Source organism: Bufo gargarizans, chromosome 1 (assembly GCF_014858855.1).
Source record: "Bufo gargarizans isolate SCDJY-AF-19 chromosome 1, ASM1485885v1, whole genome shotgun sequence".
Taxonomy (NCBI): Eukaryota; Metazoa; Chordata; class Amphibia; order Anura; family Bufonidae; genus Bufo; species Bufo gargarizans.
In genome coordinates this window covers 443,738,912-443,758,939 of record NC_058080.1, presented here as the reverse complement: position 1 = coordinate 443,758,939, position 20,028 = coordinate 443,738,912, and the positions used below count along the sequence as shown (strand labels likewise).

The 20,028-nt window shown below is 44.0% G+C and overlaps 1 protein-coding gene across 6 annotated transcripts in view; it reads right to left on the bottom strand.

Moving 5' to 3' along the window:
* The window catches only part of MPDZ (multiple PDZ domain crumbs cell polarity complex component), a 171,741-nt gene that overhangs the window by 21,110 nt on the left and 130,603 nt on the right, over positions 1–20,028 (bottom strand). For all 6 annotated transcript variants that reach the window (XM_044272308.1, XM_044272325.1, XM_044272334.1 and 3 more), the window contains 5 exons: positions 18,111–18,258; positions 11,385–11,471; positions 6,267–6,360; positions 5,573–5,613; positions 3,832–3,954 (listed from right to left, as the gene is read on the bottom strand). In XM_044272308.1, the coding sequence (XP_044128243.1) occupies positions 3,832–3,954; positions 5,573–5,613; positions 6,267–6,360; positions 11,385–11,471; positions 18,111–18,258 (493 nt within the window). The remainder of the gene's footprint in view (positions 1–3,831; positions 3,955–5,572; positions 5,614–6,266; positions 6,361–11,384; positions 11,472–18,110; positions 18,259–20,028) is intronic.

Here is a 20,028-nt window from a genome sequence, read left to right as displayed (position 1 = left end):
ACGCCAGAATCAAGAGGGCTGCACCGCTTAGTAAACTGGCCGCATCTCATTTCTCGAGTGGCTTTTAATTTATTCAAAATGTCCAAAAATGACTTTTTGCAGCAATGCTCCTTAATTTTAGCTGCGCTCGAAAGAATATATTGATTTGTGTAGAAGTACCCTTATAAACCCCTAAGGGTACCGCTGCTGTGGTCCATTACTTTCACACCGGATAACATTATATATTTCTTTTTCTTGATTTGTGTAGAAGTTTATGGACTTCAGATGACGCCTAAAGAGGACCCGTCACCATGATATGCCATGCAATCTGCAGGCAGCATGCTACACAGCAGGAGGAGCTGAGCAGATTAATATGTATAGTTTTTTGTGTAATGTGTACATTAGGGTTTTCTAATACTCCGTACAGTATTAGAATGTATGGGCTTCGATGAGTTGAAATAAGTTATTCACGAAGTCGAGTGTGACTTCGTTGAATACCTTCGGTAGTTGATTTTTGGAAAAGCACTTTAAAACTTAAAACCGATTATTTCGGCTCATCGAAGCCCATACATTCTAATACTGTACGGAGACTAATCTCTGTACAGTATTATTCCGAAGTTTTGAACGAAGAGACTTCTGTATTAAGCATCCGAAGCTCGCTTTGCCCAACACTACTCAAGACCTATAGTTCATCAATATTTGATCGGTGGGGGTCCAACACCCATTTGTCAGCCGTTTGAGAAGGTACTGGCACAAACAGTAGTGCTGCAGCCTTCTCGCTGCTTTCTCTAGGCCAATTATGATACGTTCATGTGTCACATGGCCTAGGAGCAGGTCAGTCCCATAGAAGTGAATAGGACTGAGCTGCGGTACCAAGCACAGCCACTATACAAATTTACAGAGATGTGCTTGGTGAGAACGGAGAAGGCCGTGACTCTCACAAGAGAGCCGATGCCTTCCCAAAGAGCTGATCGGCGGGGGTCTCGGGTGTTGGACGCCCACTGATCAGATACTGATGAACTATCCTGAGTATAGGTTATCAGTATTAAAGTCTCGGAAAACTCTTTTGCCTCTCCTGACGGGCCTGTTTTAATAGCTTCACGCATAACCCATGTCATAATAATTCTGGAGCATCTATTCTAATGGCTCTATTGTATACCATTCCTTTATTATTTCTACTTGAGGTTATGACTGAATTGCTATTAGCCTTCAGTAAGGGTACAGAGAGGTGGTACCTGCACAGTCTGAAAATGGCAGCACTGATTGGATAGAGTGAGTCTGTGCAGGGATACCCCCCCCCCCCCAGCTTGTTACCACCCCTCTGTACCCTTACTGCAGACTGCTAGCAATTCATTGATAACTTCTAGTAGAAATAATAAAGGAATGATACAACATAGAGCCATAGGAATAGATGCTCCAGAGTTGTTATTACATGGGGAATGCATATAGCTATTAAACCAGAGATGTCAGGAGTGGTGAAAGGTCCTCTTTAATTCTCTGCCGAGTTCTTTTCCCCAAAACTACCGTACACTCATTGACAAAAATAAATAAGGTCCAAAGAAGGAGTTGTTGGACTGGAATGAAACTTTATATGTGTGAATGTAATGGGGATATATGTAAGGGATTACAATATTAGAGTAAAAACTGTAGAACTGAAAGGGGGCTCTAGTACCCCGATAGGCCACCTCTAGCCTATGTACAAAATGAGATATGGTTGGGCATGGAGGCATACAGTTTCCATATGATATCCTGCCGCACATTTGCAAATAGATGTTGCAGCTGGGTCGTGTGCATGAGGCCATAGACTGCTAAAGCTTGAGTCCCAGCAGGTCCCATTAATGCTCAAATGACAATAAACCTGGCAAGCTAGCGTTAGAATCTGGTGGAGAAGTTTCTGGAAAACCCTTGCTTTGTGTGGGCGAGCATTATCCTGCTGAAAAGATGCTAGCTGGAAGCATTGCCATGATAGGCAGCACATGTCTAGGTTGTCCTCACGCATTGCTGAGCTGCTAGGCTAGTTTCACATCTGTAACAGATCTCCAGCAAGCTGTTCCTGTAGAGAACAGCCTGTTTGAGTTCTCTGGATCTGGCACTGCTGGACACTACCGCCTTCCTGCTGGACCCCATTAACCATAATGGGGTCCAGCAGCGATCCGGCCTCTACCTGGCAACTATGCCGAGAATTGGACACATAGCGATTTTTGTCCGGCTGATTCCAGGCACTGTCTGCTGGAACTGCCAGATGGAACACCGGGCTGCAGGTCTTAAAGTATCCTCGTATATCTACTAGGGGTGACCAACTGTTGTATGCGATGGCTCTCCAGATCATCACACTAGCAGTTAGGGGAGTGTGTCACTTCGAGGCAGGATTAAAGCGCTCACTAAGAGGCTTCTATATTCAAACCCAACTGCTGTTGGATGCCAAACAGAACCTGGATTCGTTGCCAAAGAGGATACTGTTCTAGTCTATAGCAGTCCAGGTTTCTTGTTCCCGACACCACTGCAAACAAAGTTGACGGTGGCTGGCTGTAAATAGCAGGACATGTAATTAGTGCCTCGATACCAAGTTTTCTTCTGTTAAGCCCTGGAAATGGTCTGAGCAGAGATAGGGGTGTGTAATGAAGGTGCCACCAGTGTCTGGATGGTGGACAACAAAACTGAGCTCCTTGTGCTTGTCAGCGGATCAAACGATCCTCTCTACTGGTGGTCTGTCTAGAGTCTGTTCACTGTGTATGTGTCCCTTCTCATAACCACTGATACCAACACCTCCTAACAACTAGGACAGAACGGCCTAGACAGAGGGCAATTTGTCAAAAGGACCATTCTGCTTCTTTAAGGCAAATAAGGCGCTCCCTCTCGAAGTCCGTTAATTGGGCAAAATGTCTTCAAGTGCTTCATAGAGACTTGTCTAGCAGTCAACGATCTCTCACCAAGAAGTACACTACCCAAAAGTAGCCTCTGAGAGCTTATTTAAGCCCTTTTGTGGCAAGACCCAGTGTCTAATCAGACCACACCTGGAATAAATGTAAAAATTTTCCAAAGACATAACTGCATGCAGAGTTTTGCACCAATCCGACATCTGGGAGTATATATTAATCTGCTCAGCAACTCCTGTCCTATAAGATGCTACCATGAGATGCATTGCATTTCAATTTGTGATGACAGGTTCTCTTTAAAGAGATTTTTAAACACTATGGAAAATATCTTACATGCATTAAGATCTGCCACTTATCAATGTACTGTCAGTAGATGAGATGCCTCAGTAAGCCAGCTCACATGCAGACACATGGCAATGCTCCTCATGTTTAATCTTCTGCTTGTGTGATATCCTTTTAAAGCTCGATAAACGTAAGATCAAAGTTAGTGGTACCGCCAAAACCGCAGTAAAACAACTGATTAAATAAAGTAAAATAAAGTCTGCATGTGTTCTAGCAGCTTTAGTCTCTAAATTGCCAAATCATTTACTAATATATAGTGTAAGCCTATTTTTCCTTCCCAGTTTTTATCCTGTGTTGAACACCTGGAGCCGAATACTTGGCGCACAGAAGCCAACAGGCCTTGCTTTACTATTAGCGCATAACAATGCTCAGCTTCTAACTACAGATCTCTTATTGCTGTGCCAACATGACATACTAAAAGGAGTGATATGAATGGCTGCTATATAGACAGTGTTTAACCCACCAATACACAATATTCTAAATCGCACCAGTAACAGCACAAAACCTCAAAAACTATTACTATGTATTCTTGACACACATCTCAGGCATAAGTACAGAATACAGAACTGATCATTACATAGATAACAGCTAAGAAGTCACTGAATGACAATTGAGTTGTTGAATTTATACATACCCTTAGTTTTTGTGTTTGGGCCACAACTCCATTTGCATGCATCATGGCTATAAAAATTGGTACATCTCCTAGAGGGCTGCCAACTCCACCAGCAATGCTGATACCCAGGGAATCTGAAGGGCCCTGAAAAAATAAGTCTTAGTATGGATAACCTTGGTGACCTGTGTCCTACTTAGGCTACTTTCACACTTGCGTTCGGAGCGGATCCGTCTGGTATTTGTACAGACGGATCCGCTCCTATAATGCAAACGATGGTATCCGTTCAGAACGGATCCGTCTGCATTATATTTCTGAAAGTCTAATTGTTAGTCAGACGGATCAGTCCTGACTTTGCATTGAAAGTCAATGGGGGACGGATCCGTTTGAAATTGCACCATATTGTGTCAACGTCAAACGTATCCGTCCCCATTGACTTACATTGTAAGTCTGGACGGATCCGTTTGACTCCGCACGGCCGGACGGACACGAAAACGCTGCAAGCAGCGTTCGGGTGTCCGCCTCCTGAGCGGAACGGAGTCGAAACGGAGCAAGACTGATGCATTCTGAGCGGATTCTTATCCACTCAGAATGCATTAGGGCAGTACGGATCCGTTCGGGGCCGTTTGTGAGAGCCTTCAAATGGAACTCACAAGCGGAATCCCGAACACAAGTGTGAAAGTAGCCTAAACCTAATACCAAGAAAACAAAATACGTTCACCTTAGGGTACTTTCACATTAGCGGCAGGACGGATCCGACAGGCTGTTCACCCTGTCGGATCCGTCCTGCCGCTATTTCACCGTGCCGCCGGACCACCGCTCCATCCCCATTGACTATAATGGGGACGGGGGCGGAGCTCCAGTTCAGCACGGCAGTTCACGGTGAGAGGCCGCCGGACTAAAAAGTCGGACATGCAGTACTTTTAGTCCGGCGGCCTTTTGCTGTGCTGCGCCCCCGTCCCCAATATAGTCAATGGGGACAGAGCGGCGGTCCAGCAAAATAGCAGCAGGACGGATCCGACAAGATGAACAGCCTGTCGGATCAGTCCTGCCGCTAGTGTGAAAGTAGCCTTAGGTGGCAGTATTACATAAAATAGCCTTAATAGCACCTTTAAGAATCTTTTGAATGAATGCTTGTTCATTGGGCCATCGCAATTTTTAAGAAGGCAAAAAAATAATAAAAAAAATTGTTTGCTAGTGGCAGATCATGCTGTTTAATCACACTCTGCAGCTGGCAAATAACGATTCTGTATGGAGATGAGCGATGGCATTAGCGATCACTCCTCCCCATACTCTGGAAGAGATCGTTGCATGTAACAGAAGAGGTCTCCTCCACTGACAAGCAGGCAATTGCCGGGAAGGAACGCTTCCTTCCCGACAATCATCAGCCTTATCTGCTGGTCTAATACAGGCCTTAGCTGCACATTAAACGATGAAAAACGGTAATTAAACCTACATGGAGGGCGAACAATTGCAGTAGCAATCATTTGTCATTTATTAAGTCTCCATAAAGGCCTTGTAGACTATAAAAAACATTCATTCAATTTCACTTATAATGGCCACAAATTCGGCCATAAAAAAACCATTAGTGACCCTACCTTTAAGAGGTAGAGCTTAAGGCTCCAAAGCAAAATCTGGACCCCTATAACTATGCCGATACAATGCTTATCTTTTAGGAACATTGCCTAGAGAGATTATAGATATATAGGAGATACTGTGTGTATAGTTATGTTCCACAGATATTGCATCTTCTACATAAAGATACCTTTATGATTTCAACTGTCCGTAGTCCTTGGATGTCAGGAGCTGCAGAGGAAAACAAAACGCAAAGTTGACGTGAAAAGAACTATGGATATACTGCATCTGGAACAAAGCCAGGCTGCTAAAAGTTGGGAAGACAAGGTGACCTCTAAGTAGAAAATTGCGTAAGAAGAATTGCACACCACAAGCACTGCCAGCCACTTAAGCTGGAAGAAAATGTCAGCTCATTTTTCAGTTTTTGTTGTTTTAAACAATTAGCACTAAACACTTTATCGCGTGTGACAAGGTTACGATGCTTGGGTAAAGTCAATTTAACCTAAATATCTTCTTGATTACAAATCTTCTATATTAAACATAACTTACAACACTAAACAATCTCTTACTGCCAAGAAATAAAATCACACCATAACAATCTAAATATATTACCAGAGCAGAACTTGTGCTAATAATACACAGATGACAATCCACTTTTATAAAAGAGTATGTCACCTTCCATCACCAGTCATTAAATTCCACCCAAAAAACATTTGCTATGATTAAAATGTCCACATTCAAAACTGGCCACATAGAATTATAACGTTGACGGAAGTGGACAACCCGTAGACATAAGCTTCCACGAACAAGGACTTGAAGTCGGTGAAGATTGATAGCTATAGAAGGACTCCTAACATTTAAGAACATTAACTGTAAAATCTTACTTTCATTCTTTTTGGAGGTATTCTCAAGTGACTCAGCTGCTGAAGAACCAGGTGGAAAATTGAAAGATGTAAGACTACTGCTGCCATCACTGACCTACAATAAAAAGACAAAAAACGGTTTACTCCAGTCCTCACTAGACCAACAGACAGCAGCTCATAAAAGAGCATCTTGTAAGACAGGGATATCAAACACTAAGACAACCATTTCTAAAAGGCCTCTTAACTGACGATATTAAAGGGAGTTGGTTATAACTTGAGATGAGCAAAGTTTAGAAAATTTTGATTTCGTCATGAATTGCAATAAATCAGGTATACCCAGGCCACTCTGCCTAATCATATTCTTCCCACTTGATGGCCCAATCTCAGTGTGAAGGCTTGGAAGTTAAACTGCAGGGAGAGGGTATCGGCCTTGTGCATTACCTTCTAGTGCACCCACATTCATAGTTAATCCGTTCTGTAGGTACTGTGCTGTCAGTATTACAGGTGTAATTTCTCGCTGTCTACATCACAGTAGAGTGCATCAAATAAGTGTTTCAGAGACAGCACACCAATGTCAGCAGGGTAGCTTTATGTTCAACCTTTATTTACCAGTGGTATAATCTCGGCACAATCTCAAGACATTTATTGCTATTTGCAACGTTTCGGGCCAATTCGGTGCCCTTTGTCAAGCTGGATGGCCGGTCTGAGTGTTTCCACGGCGTGTGGCATCTCATCTATTACTTGAACCCACTCCTCCTTTTGGCTTACACATACTGATGAAATACTGACCATGTGAAAAAGGCTCAAAATACAGGATAATTTTTCTGCCCCACTCCCTATGACAAAGTGAGGGGGAGGGGGACAGCAGCAGTGGAATACAAGATGGTGGCAGATCACAGTAGTAGCATAACCCAAAAACAAAAGCCCCATTATAGGAATGGCAGTAGAGGCAGCAGGTGGGTGGCAGCAGCACATGGGCAGAAGTAATTACTAATTTTGCAGAATATTGCGGTGTGGCAGCACACTACAGTATGATCATTAGTGGCAAAATGATCTATTCTGTTGCATCAGGAAATCCAGGTTGATCAATGCCCGATTCATCTTTATGAAGGTTGGTCTCAACATTTTGGAAGGAAAGGTGAGTTCTCTAAGGGGTAACTATGCCCCCCGCCCACCGCACAGAAGACCCGCTCTGATGCCACACTACTGGCTGGGTAGGAAAGCATGCTCATGGCAAAATCGACCAGTTGTGGCCACACTTAAAGAGGACCTTTCACCTGGAAAAACATTGTGAACTAAGTATCATGATCTGTACAGCGGCGCCCAGGGATCTCACTGCACTTACTATTATCCCTGGGAGCCGCTCCGTTCTCCCGCTATGCCCTCTGGTATGTTCGGTCACTTGGTTATAGCAGGCGGAGACTTCGGGGACTTGGGTATAGTAGGAGGAGTCTGCCCTTGTTCTGCTGGGTGTCTCCTCCTCCTAGGCTGTAGCGCTGGCCAATCGCCTCGCAGAGCTCACAGCCTGGGAGGTTTTTTTCTCCCAGGCTGTGAGCTCTGCGCTGCGATTGGCCAGCGCTACAGCCTAGGACAAGGAGACGCCCAGGAGAACAAGGGCAGTCTCCTCCTACTATAACCAAGTGACCGAACATACCGGAGGGCATAGCGGGAGAACGGAGCGGCTCCCAGGGATAATAGTAAGTGCAGTGAGATCCCTGGGCGCCGCTGTACAGATCATGACACTTCGTTCACAATGTTTTGCCAGATGAAGGGTTCTCTAAGTTTGCATTCCCAATAGTCCAGGGAATCTTGTATCATGGGCGACAGGGTGCAGTCCAAGTATGCCACCACCTACTGGTTGAGGTTCTGCTGCATGTCCTGCTGCTGGGTGGTTTCTTCAGTAGGCGGCTGCAAAAAACTGCTCATCAGAGACTGCAGACTGAAGTTGTCATGGCAGTGCAGGGTCTAACAATGAAAATAGCCAGTAGCCACCTCCCTGCCGAAGCCTGAATGCGGCTGTCACTACACAAACATGACAGCATGCATCTGGCCATTTGTGCAATGGAATCAGTGGACGTCCCTGACTCCCCATCTGCATACTGCCACGGTCTGCCAGGGTAATCTGCATCATCTTCGTCAATACCCTCCAGCTCCTCCTCTTTCGCTTATAAACCAACTAGTTGTGAATATAATTTCTGAGCGTTTATGTTTTCTTCCTCCCCAGGGCTCAGATGGCTGTGAAATGGAGGTGCCACATCTTCTGTCTCCTCACCAATCAGATTTGTCAGCATCCCTTCCAGGACACGAAGGAGTGGAATTACATCATTTATCCCATACTTTTGCCAACTGACAAATAAAGTAGCCTCCTCAAAGGGCCTGAGCAAATGCACGTGTCACGCATGAGCTGCCACAGGCTAATCTGGAAATTACACACGTGGATCTATCAGTCTGTAGCATTAAGAAATCATTGACCGTCTTCCTCATACAGGTGGTCTAACATATGGAGCGTGGAGTTCCAACAGGTGGAAACATCGCATATCAGATGTTGGGAAAGTGCATTTTGCCTTTACAGCCTAAGGGGCACGTGTTTTCCAAGGTAAGAATGATTGAAGTGCAAGCACAGTTTCCTGGACATTTTTAACAGCTCTTGGAGATCAGTGGATGACTTGAGGGTGATGACGAGAATTAAGATGTGTGCCACGTAGCGTGCATGGGTCAGCCCTCCATGACGCAGCACAGACAAAATGTTCTCCCCGTTATCAGTAACCATGGTTCCTATATCCAGTTGGCAAGAAGACAGCCAGTGTTCGATTTCTTCTCCTCTCCCAGTGTGGCTCTGTTCACCAAGGCTGACCAGCTGCACAACCGTGTGACAGCGCCTAGCTTTGTATAGGTGATATGCTGCAGGACCACTGTGAACTGCGCCTAGAGGGGAGGGTGGGGACAAGGTAGAGAATGAGGAGGCAGAGGAGTACATTGGCACAGAAATCTGGTCAGGAACCACATTTTCCCAGTGGGCTTTGAACGACATATATAATCCTTGATCATAGTTACAACTCCACACGTCAGCACTGGCATGAACTCTACCAGACACCAAGAGGCCCAAGGACTGGCCCACCTTCTGCTCAACGTACGTGTGCAGGGCTAATAAAGACTTTCCACCTGGGAGCAAGCCATAAGTTCTCTGAAATGTGCAAAGTCAACTACATGGAAATGGGGGAACTTTAGCAGCAGCAAGTTAGCCAAGTGCACGTTCAACTTCTGCATCGTTGGATGAGTACACGCTACTATTGTCTTTTTGCAATCACCTCGGTGATTGCTGTAGAAAGAAGTGACGAGGAGTAGGAGCATCTCTTGCGCACGTCCCTGACCTCTCGCAACATGTGCTCCCACCCGACTGTCATCGTCGGTAGTTGCACGCCTAGAGGAGTGAACAGCGGATCTCTCCTCCAAGCCTGTGCTGGCCTGCAACTGCTGACTATGCTTACAATGTTTATCCTCTCTGAAAAGCGGAGCAGAGCCGGCAGAATACATTTGGCTAGCAGAAGGAGAAGCAAAAGCAAGAGGAAGGTCCAGGACAGGCGAAGGCACAGAGGCGGTTCCAGGGCAATGCCAACTAAGCGTGATGTCAGAGGGACCCACCGATTCCTGGCTGTCTGTATTCCTTTGTACAGTTCAGCTGGATTGTTGGTCAAAACATGACCACTGGATGACAGTGGCAGCTCTAGCCTGTTGCTGCAGCTGGTGCTACCACCACCCCTTCTTCTGCCAGTTACACGCCCCTACCAAATATTCTCCTATTAATAGCTTTCTGAAACACTGTCCCTAGTGCATAAGCGCTTGTTACATCTTTCCCTAAATTCAGCTTACAGGGAAATGGTGGAGACCGCGCTGAACAAGGCTTTTATAGGGCTGTGACATCACAGGGGAAGGCTGCCGATTGGCTTCCTGCACTGCATTATTGGCGAACTCGCGTCCCTGGGCTTCTTACTTTCACAAGTCATGATTAAGAACAGTTTAGTTTGAAACGCGTTGACTTAACAGATGGATGTCACTGGACGCCGTTGATTTGCTGCATTCATTTTACCACGCACAGCTTTACATTTCCTTGGTGCTGGATCTTTTCTATTAGCCTTCTTACTTTCACTTTGTAACATGTGCAGCAGCCATTTTATAAATAAAAAAAAAAGAATTTAAAAAAGTTACCACAAAGCACAAGGAAATTCGGATTCGTGGCGAATCTAATTTTTCCGAAACCTCGGATTGAATTCTAATTCGGATGCTTTGATTCGCTCATGGACTATGGAAAACTGCTGACAGCGCTCGGTAGCAGCCAGAGGTAGTAAAGTGGCGAGAACAAGAAGTTTTAATCTGCCAGGTTTTGCTTCTATAAGTGCCCTGGAGTCAATGCTTCATTGTGAGCTGCTTCACAGCCCCTCCTCTCTCTGCTGTGTGTAACAGATCTAATGGTCTCCTGCTTGGATGCTACAGCTGTCACTCAGGGTTGGGCATGAACCAGCTCGATACAGAGTGCAGAAAGCACTACCCGGTAAAGCTCTGCCCTCCTGAGTACTTGCAGGAGCAGAATCTGGTTCACATCCACACTAAGGCCTCATGCACACGACCGTTGTTTTGGTCTGCATCCGAGTCTTGGATGCGGACCCATTCACTTCAATGGGGCCGCAAAAGTATAAAAATAAAAAAAAAAGTATAAAAATTAACAAATATAACCTGTCTTATTCTTGTCAGTTTTGAGGACAAGAATAGGCAGTTATATCAATGGCTATCAGTGCCGTTCCGCAAATGGCGGAACGCACACAGACGCCATCAGCAAAACACAAAATGGTCGTGTGCATGAGGTCTAATCCTGAAGAACAAAGCTCCGCAAAAGGTACTGTATGTTTGTCCTGCTGTCTCCAGTTCCTACCTAGCGCTGTCAACAGTTTAGTAAAACTGCTGACAGACTCCCTTTTAGAGATAAGATAGGGATTATTGGAGCAGACACTTTTCTGAAAATCTTGACAGTTTTTCCATTAGAGGGGTTGACCCATTACAAACACTTATCCGTTATCCATAGAACAGGCAAGTATCTGATCTAAGTGCTGCAGTTTCCTTCTTTATTTTTTTACTAACACTCACTTGACTGCTCTGTGAAGTCCTCCTTTCAGAGTGGAAAGGCCCAGCTTTAATTCTTCCGACTTCTAGCTTTACGGTACCTAAGGAACACTTAATAACAAATATATATTACTGTAAAAATGTCCACAGTAAAATATCTTCTAGTTATCTTTCCCATTGTCTGAAATGTTGTACTCCGTGAAATCCCTGTTTCTAAGTAGTAACCATTTTGTAAGTATTCGGGTGCCTTCACATGCTGCAGATTTAGTTGCAGAATTTTCCACAACTTAAAGCAAGCACGTGGATTTCTGCAAGCAGCATTTAGGTGAATCGAACAGATATTCAGTTGCGGAAAATTCTGTAACAAAATCTGCAGCGTATGAAGGCACCCTTATGAGGTGGGTCAATTACTTAGGTCATCAATATACGATTACAGCACTCACCTATTTATACAAAAGGAAGAGAATAGATAGAAAGGAAAATAACTACAAACACTAAATTAAAATATGAAAGACTTTTTGACCCCTCAAAATGCTACCACCACTAGACAGGTGAGGAGAATACAAGTGCACTCGGCATAACTGAGAAAAGGAAGTATGACCTGCTCACGCCCTGAGCCGTCACTGGACAGTGGGTTCTCCTGGATTCCCTCGCCACAACCCCTCCACTGAGCGATGGTTCTAGTGGCTGCCTGCATCATAACACGTTTTCCGCTACAGTAACATAGCCATCTTTACACTTGTATTCTTGTCCCCTTCTAGTGGTGTTAGTGCTTTTGGTAAGTCAGATTCGCTTCAAATGCCCTTCATAGACATTTCAAAGTTAACATTCGGGCTGCCTGCAGTCACCACTAGAGGGGGCATGGGAGATACAACCGTACACTTAACTTTTTAAAATTATTTTTTTACCAAGTATCTGCAGCATGCCCCCTGAAGCATCCATCTTCCGGTCCCCGCGCTGTTTACATCCGACTGGCTATGGGCATGGTAACAGGCACTGCTTCAGCGGTGATGTGGCCACAAGCAGCCCATCACCGCTAAAGCCAGTCATTAGCTGGAGAGGGGTCATTTCTTAAGACCGGTCTTTTAGACGCTGGTCTTAATATCCCCTAAAGCTGGCGGAGGATCTGCTGGAGTTACATAACAGGCCTCTACATAACATCGGCGGATCCACCGCCCATTCTAGACCTTTTTTAGACCTGGCGTGAACGGGGAAAAGTTGCAGATTGTGGAGCAAAGGATCTCTGCACCGCAATCTGCGCCAGAAATATGCCTAATATAGGCATATTTCTGGTTAGTAAATGATCCCGATGGTTTTAAAAAGAGCAGGAAAAGGTGGTCATTAAGTCTTAGAAAATTTACTATTTAGGTTATTAAAGAATGAAAGCTGTACTCAACACAGCAAATATATATTTAGGGGGATCTCATTATACTGCTACATTTAGCAAAAAAAAAAAAATCTTTTTACCTCTACAAGTCCTATGTCATTACATTCAAAATGTAAATTCTAAAGGCATCAGGGGAAAAACATATTCAAAAATGATTTCCAGGATGTGAAGCACTTGCATTATTAAAGATTTTGCATAGAAAATCCAACTGTTCCATAATTTTATTTTCCCCATGGGCACTTTTACTCCACATTGTAGTTGCTGATGGTCTATGACGAATCCAGAAGCGGCATCCCCTTGTACAATGAACACGTACCAGGTGCAGCAAGGACCAGTGATTTCACAGTCATCATGTGCGCTCTACTCTTCTCCTCCCTTGCAGCAACCTTTACTGCTACATCTACATGTGTGAACGGGGAACAAGCACATACAATTGTGGATGCAGCATATTCATCTCCAGCTCCATTCAGTTAACGGTCACAAAATAGTGTTTCTTTTCGCTTAAGTGAAATTGCGGAAGATACCAAGACCAAGTTCTGGTTCAGCTGTGGCTGCAGTCTCCTGAAATAACCTCCTGGGGAATCAATAGGATTATTAAACAGGGCCTTTCGAGATTATAGTTATTGCTGGTCTTTATTTTATGTTCTGCCATCTGGAGCCATCAGATGTAACGTGCTATTATCATCCAGTTATGGATCTCCTGAGTCATTGAGTACATGATTACAGCCATTCTATTGAAGTCATTTTTGTTTTAATAAGCCTCCTCCCCTAGTTTCATGATTTAACAATGGGGTCTAATGGAGTGAAATTGCAGTTGATGGCACACTTTTGGGGGTAACGACAAAAGGTGCCAAGAAGAATTACATGCAAACGGACTAGTAACTGATAGCCAGTTTTCATGTTGATTATTGTTTAGAGGGATTAAAAACCTCTCCGTTCACATGAAAAGCACTTCACTATTATATGTCAGCTCCAGAGCACAGAAACATTCTCAAACTGGCCATTATTGGGATTAAAACATATTTGCAAACAGTTTGCCCTGATCACTGTAGAAATGAATAATGTCATGTCAAAAACAGTGCCAGATTACTAGTTACTGCGGGTAAAGTTCAGAAGGTTTGGAAGTAGTGGAGCTCTCCTAGTCACAGGAGCTGCACTTATTTATTAAAAGGAACTCCGTGCTTTACCAGTTTCCCCTGAGGATGACTATCACAAGAAGTTTCTAAAGTGCCATAAGAAATCAAGCTAACTTATACAAGAAGTAGTATTATATCGGCTGGTTGATATCGTTGTTTCCCCCAACCATAGGGGATCCACTAGATACTGGATCATTGTATCCCCCTGACCGTCCAGCATAGGACTACCCCTCCTCTGCAATACCGCATCCCACCATCCTGGGATAGCGGATACAAGCCTTTTGTTGCTTTTTCCCAGTGTTTATTTAGCCTCAGGCTATACACCTGCGGTTATTTATCCGTTCTTTTCCATCCTCTGCATTTACTCCCCTGAAGAGTCACGGACAGAAACGTGCCACGTCGGGAGGTCATCGGAAGTACCACAACTATAACTTTTGCACTGGCAATAATGTTGTAGATTTAAGGAACAGGTCCAAGATAGGGGCAGGTATCCAGACGGGGTCGTCCCTTTCGGGGAGGGTGCTCTGTGTAGATAGCTAGAAGTAAAATAGCCCCCTCCCCAACCCGTAGGGCTACACAGGACAAGTCCTGCTTCTACTATACAGAAACAAAGCAAGTCTGCAACTTCCCGTGTGTTATACATCCATCGTTTCCTGAACCTTATCCCCCCTGACTGATCCCATCGTCTACAAGGGTCTGGTAAGACTGCTCACGCCTTTCATTAGACGGAGCAGATTTGTTTTCTCTACCAGCGATCAGGGTACCATTAATTTGGTCCCTCTATGTATGTATGTTTGTGTATTGTAGTGAGTCATATTATTCTGTTATCTTTAGACCACATTAAAAGTTATATTTTAATATAATCACACTGCCCCCTTCGTTAGGGGCCCCTCGTTTGCCTATTTACTTTTGGAATGCTAACATAGCCTGAATAGATTTAGAGCTTTGATTCATTTTTCTGGACATGATTTGGAAAGGCATGCCCGTGTTATATATAAGGTCTCATAGTTGGAAATGCATATTAGTGCACAAACCAAGACACGAGTTGGAAAGACATATCTGTGGAGTTCAGAGAGAGGATTGTGTGGAGGCACAAATCTAGAACAGCACACAAAAACATTTTGATGCACCTAAAGTTCCCAACAGCACAGTGGCCTTCATACTTCTTAAATGGAGGAAGTTTAGAAGAACCAGGACTTTTCCTAAAGCTGGCCTCCCCACAAAAACTAATTGAGGGAGAATGACCTTGGTAAGAGGGGTGACCAAGAACACAATGGTCAATCTGGCTGAGATCCAAAAATCCTGTGTGCTGTTATATTTCAAGAAGGTCAATCAGCATTGCCGCACTCCACCAATCTAGGCCTTATGGCAGAGTGGCCAGAAAAAAGCCTATTCTCAGTAAAAGACGCATAAAAGCCCACCTGGAGTTTGCAAAAAATGCACCTAAAAGGAGTCTCCAACTGCAAGAAACAAGATTCTCTGGTCTGATAAAACCTTTTTTGCGTCAATTCTAAGCGTCATGTCTGCCCAATACCATCCAAACAGTGAAACATGGTGGTGGCAGCAGCATGCGGTGGAGAGGTTTATCAGCGGCTGGGACAGGGAGACTGGTTAGGGTTGGGAAAAAGTTGAATGGAACAAAATACAGAGATATTCCTAATGAAGACATGATAAAGTGTTCTCTGAACCTCACACTGGATTAAAGGCTCATCTTCCAACAAGAAAATGACCCTAAGCACACAGCCAAAACAACACAGTAGTGACTTAGGGACAACTCTGTGAATGTCCCTCAGTGGCCTGTCTTGAACCCAATCCAATATCTCCGGAGAGACCAGAAACTGTCAGTCCACGGAAGTTTCCTATCCAACCTAACAGAGCTGGAGAGGATCTGCAGAGAAGAATGGCAAAAAATCCCCAAATCCAGGTCTGCAGAACCTTGTGGCATCATACCCAAGAAAACAGGAGGCTGTAATCATTACCACAGGTGCATCAACTAAGTCCTGAGTAAAGGGTCTTAAGACTTATATCAATGTAGTATTTTAGTTTTTCCTTTTTAGTAAATTTAGTAAAGATTTTGAACATTCTGTTTTCACTTTTTCATTATGGGGTACTGAGGGCAGAATGATGGTTAAAAACTTGAATTAAGATAAACATATTAATCCCTAAAACAGGAATATTGAAATATCGCATCAGCAGCATAATATATGCACAATCATATAAATTAACCCAGTGTATATAAGACAATAAAATTAATGATTAAAACTATTACTGTCAGTATAAAAAATATCAATGCATATATATTATTTTACAGTTATACCTCATTCCTGATACGATTCAGTACCTCACCACAATTGGGTAATAGCCATCTGCTAAAAAGACTTTCAAAACCTATCGATAACACACCTCCTCTGGATAAATCTCTCACTAAAACTACGATGAGCAAACAAAACTAATGGATAGTAATCATTATTTATAATACCCCCTAAACTTCCCCAAAATGCATTGTACTTGATACAAGTAAGGGTGCATTCACACGCATACGGTTGTACGAATGCTCCCTAAACAGGAGATAATCTTGCCCCTACTGGTTGTCTGGTTCTAGCATTTTCTGCATAGGCCTGAAGAAATACTGCAGATAACACATGGGTTAATCTCCTGCTGATCTGTTCCATTTTTAGCCGGTGACCATCGGAGGGGGAGGGCTTAGCAACAGTTTTCTCCTACTGCAGACAGGGCAGTGAGGAGGAGGGTGGCCAATTGTAACAATGGCAGTTGGCAGCCGCCAGCATGCAGCGCATCCTGCCATGTACCTCAGTCCAACTGCACACAAGGCTCCTCCTCTCCGCTGCAGGCTCCGGACCCGCTTTCCTGCACTGTCGCAGGCGGCGACAGCTTCAGTTGCACCTTGTAGGACGCGTGCAGCTCCTGTTTCTTTAAGGGTTCGTGCATGCCCCCGATTCCACCTTCTCTCCAATCCCGGCCAGGCACCACCTTTATAAGGCCTCTTTCACACGACGTTTTTTTTTTTTCCGTTTTGCGGGCCGTATACGGAACCATTCATTTCAATGGTTCGGAAAAAAAAACAGAATGTACTCCGTGTGCATTCCGTTTCCGTATTTCCGTTTTTCCGTTCCGTTTAAAGATAGAATATGTCCTATTATTGCCCGCAAATCACGTTCCGTGGCTCCATTCAAGTCAATGGATCCGCAAAAAAACTGAACATATACGGAAATGCATCCGTATGTCTTCCGTATCCGTTCCGTTTTTTGCGGACCCATCTATTGAAAATGTTATGCCCAGGCCAATTTTTTCTATGAAATTACTGTATATGCCATACGGAAAAACGGAACAGAAAAACGGAACGGAAACACAACGGAAACAAAAAACTTAACAACGGATCAGTTTAAAACGGACCGCAAAACACTGAAAAAGCCATACGGTCGTGTGAAAGAGGCCTAAGGGTGCTTCCCCTTTCCTGTGATGCCTGAGCAATATTGTAGTTTTCTACAGCAAAGGTTCCAGCTCGTAGGTCCTGTGTTGATATCCTGCTTCCAGCCTTAGCCTGTATCCTGACCTCGTCTCTGCCTGATCCTCCTGTACCTCGCTGCCCTAAAGTGTATGATTCCGATTGTCGACCACGCCTCTGTCTGCTGTTTAGCTTGTTACACCTGCTGCACCTGAGCTTTTCAGCTCTGCTGTTCTAACAGCTCCAGCACTGCTGAATCACCAACTCAGCTCTGCTTCATCCAACTCTGCTGCTGCGCTTCTTCCATCCAGCGTCAGCTCGCTTCACCTGCCTGTATCCCCAGTGCTTGCACTGGGGCGTTTTGACCTGCTCGGCCAGCTGCCACTTAACCGGGACCACTCTTGCGGTAGCGACCTGATGTCTCCCCTGCAGCTAAGACCAGCTTCCGCATCCTGGAGCGGGATAAAGGGTAAAGACCAGGGGAACACTTAGATTCCGCTCCCAAGTTTGGCACAGTGGGTCCACACCCGTTGGAGCGTTACAACAATATTTCCCCTGGACACACAAAGATTTCTTTACATACAGTTTTTTATTGTGATAGTAGATAAAATTGGAACATATGGAAAACAGGAGAATAAGGGAGGAATTGCTGGGATAGATTTTTTTTTTACACAGTCAGTTGTACATACAGTGAGATTTCTTTGAGATGTCCACCCAAAGTTGCATTAACGAATACATCTATCTATATGTACAACAGTTACCTTCAAGAGTGCTGCCACACCTTCCTGGGTAGCGTTCCTCACATCCTCTCCGTTCACAGTTAATATCTGATCCCCCTGCATCAGTCTTCCATCTGTCTCTGTTATACCTCCTTTCACAATATCGGAGACAAATACTCCAGTATCATTCCTGCGTTTTGGAAAGGTGCAATGGTAAAACACAAATATCACATATATAATCCTATGTAAAATATGATATACATGACCCATGCAATATCAATCTGGTCATTACATATTTTTCATAAGATAATGTAGCATTATGATGGTTAGGAAAAAGCAGTGTGCCAGATGTGCTAGAACATGGAGCAGATCCTGGGCCTGCTTTTTGCATAGAGTATTTTTTTATTTGCACATGCATCTCATCCATGACTGTAAACGAGTGAGAAGAATCAGGAGCGGTAATCACTCCTGCAGGATGATGCGTCACCGTGGATGAAAATCACTATGGCCTTCAGCAGCTGGATATTGGAAGCCATGTGATGTTCGGTCATGTCACTAGGGGAGCAATTCACCCGACTGTATTTTTGGCCCGCATCCGATCTGCCTTTTTTGCAGATTGGACGCAGACCCATTCATTTCAATGTGGACAACACTTTGTGTGCTATCCACATCCGTATATCCGTTCCGTAGAACCACAAGAATAGGCACTGTTACAATGGATCAGAAAAAAAAACAAAAAAAAACACATGCAACACTGACATCATCTGTATTTTTTGCGGACTGCAAAATACATACAGTCGTGTGAATGCACACTAAGGCCTAGTACTTACATGTGTGAAGGGAATTAGTAGTGTAGGACTGAAGCAAAAACTTACAAATATATTATATATACATTTTTCTTTTATTTCATAAGTTTGATCTATTTCAGTTTTTTTTTTCAGAATATGAGAAACCCTGTAATAGTATAAAAGTTTTTCCATAACAGGAGCTGGACTATTATCTATGGTTAAACTGCTTTACCAAATGATGCACCGTATCTGGATGCAGTGAGTACAATTCGTACTGTGTAAGCTTTCTTCAACTACTACTGCTTTAGATGCTGCTTTCTCCTGAATGGTAGCAGAGAAACATGCAACTGGTCTTGTTTGAAAGCTGACATTCCAAGCTTTCAGACAATACCATAAATGACAGCAATCTGTTCCGTAATGGAGAATATATTACTGATAGAAATCGGTATAGTGTGAATGCAGCTGAAAGTGAAAGTAAAAGGAGGTTTTACCCACGATTTTTCCCGACTCGGGAAGGGGGGTACTGCAGACACCCCGACTGCTCACACAAACATTTGAATGAGAAAGCAGATATAGCGATGAGAGACAGATAGTCACAATTATAAGATTAGGTCTATAGGATAGAACAGAGCCAGGAATTACATCATAAAACCTGTGAATGAGCATAAAAGTGCTGGGAGCAACTCATGCTGTCCGTTTGCATGCAGATTGCCAGAGCCGACAGACCGTTCCGGCGACGTTGTTATGTTGCTACTTTGGCTGCTACATTAGCAACTAATGTTGACACTAATTGTTACAAAGTAAATACAAAGTGGATAAACTCAAAGCATAGTGACTATAAGGCCTCATATGCACACAACCGTTCCTTTTTTTGCGGTCCGCAAATTGCAGATCCGCAAGCCGTCTGTGCGCCTTCTGCAGTTTGCGGAACAGAACAGGCGGCCCATTGTAGAAATGCCTATTCTAGAATAGGACACATTATATTTTTTTGCAGAACGGAAGTGCGGATCCAGAAGTGCGGATCCGTAAATGCGGACAGCACATTCCGGCCCCATTGAAAATGAATGGGTCCGCACCTGTTCCGCAAAATTGCAGACCCATTTTGCGGACGTGTGAATGGACCCTAAGTGTTAAATGGTTTCTGTCATGAGAAATTACGTTATGTAGCTGAC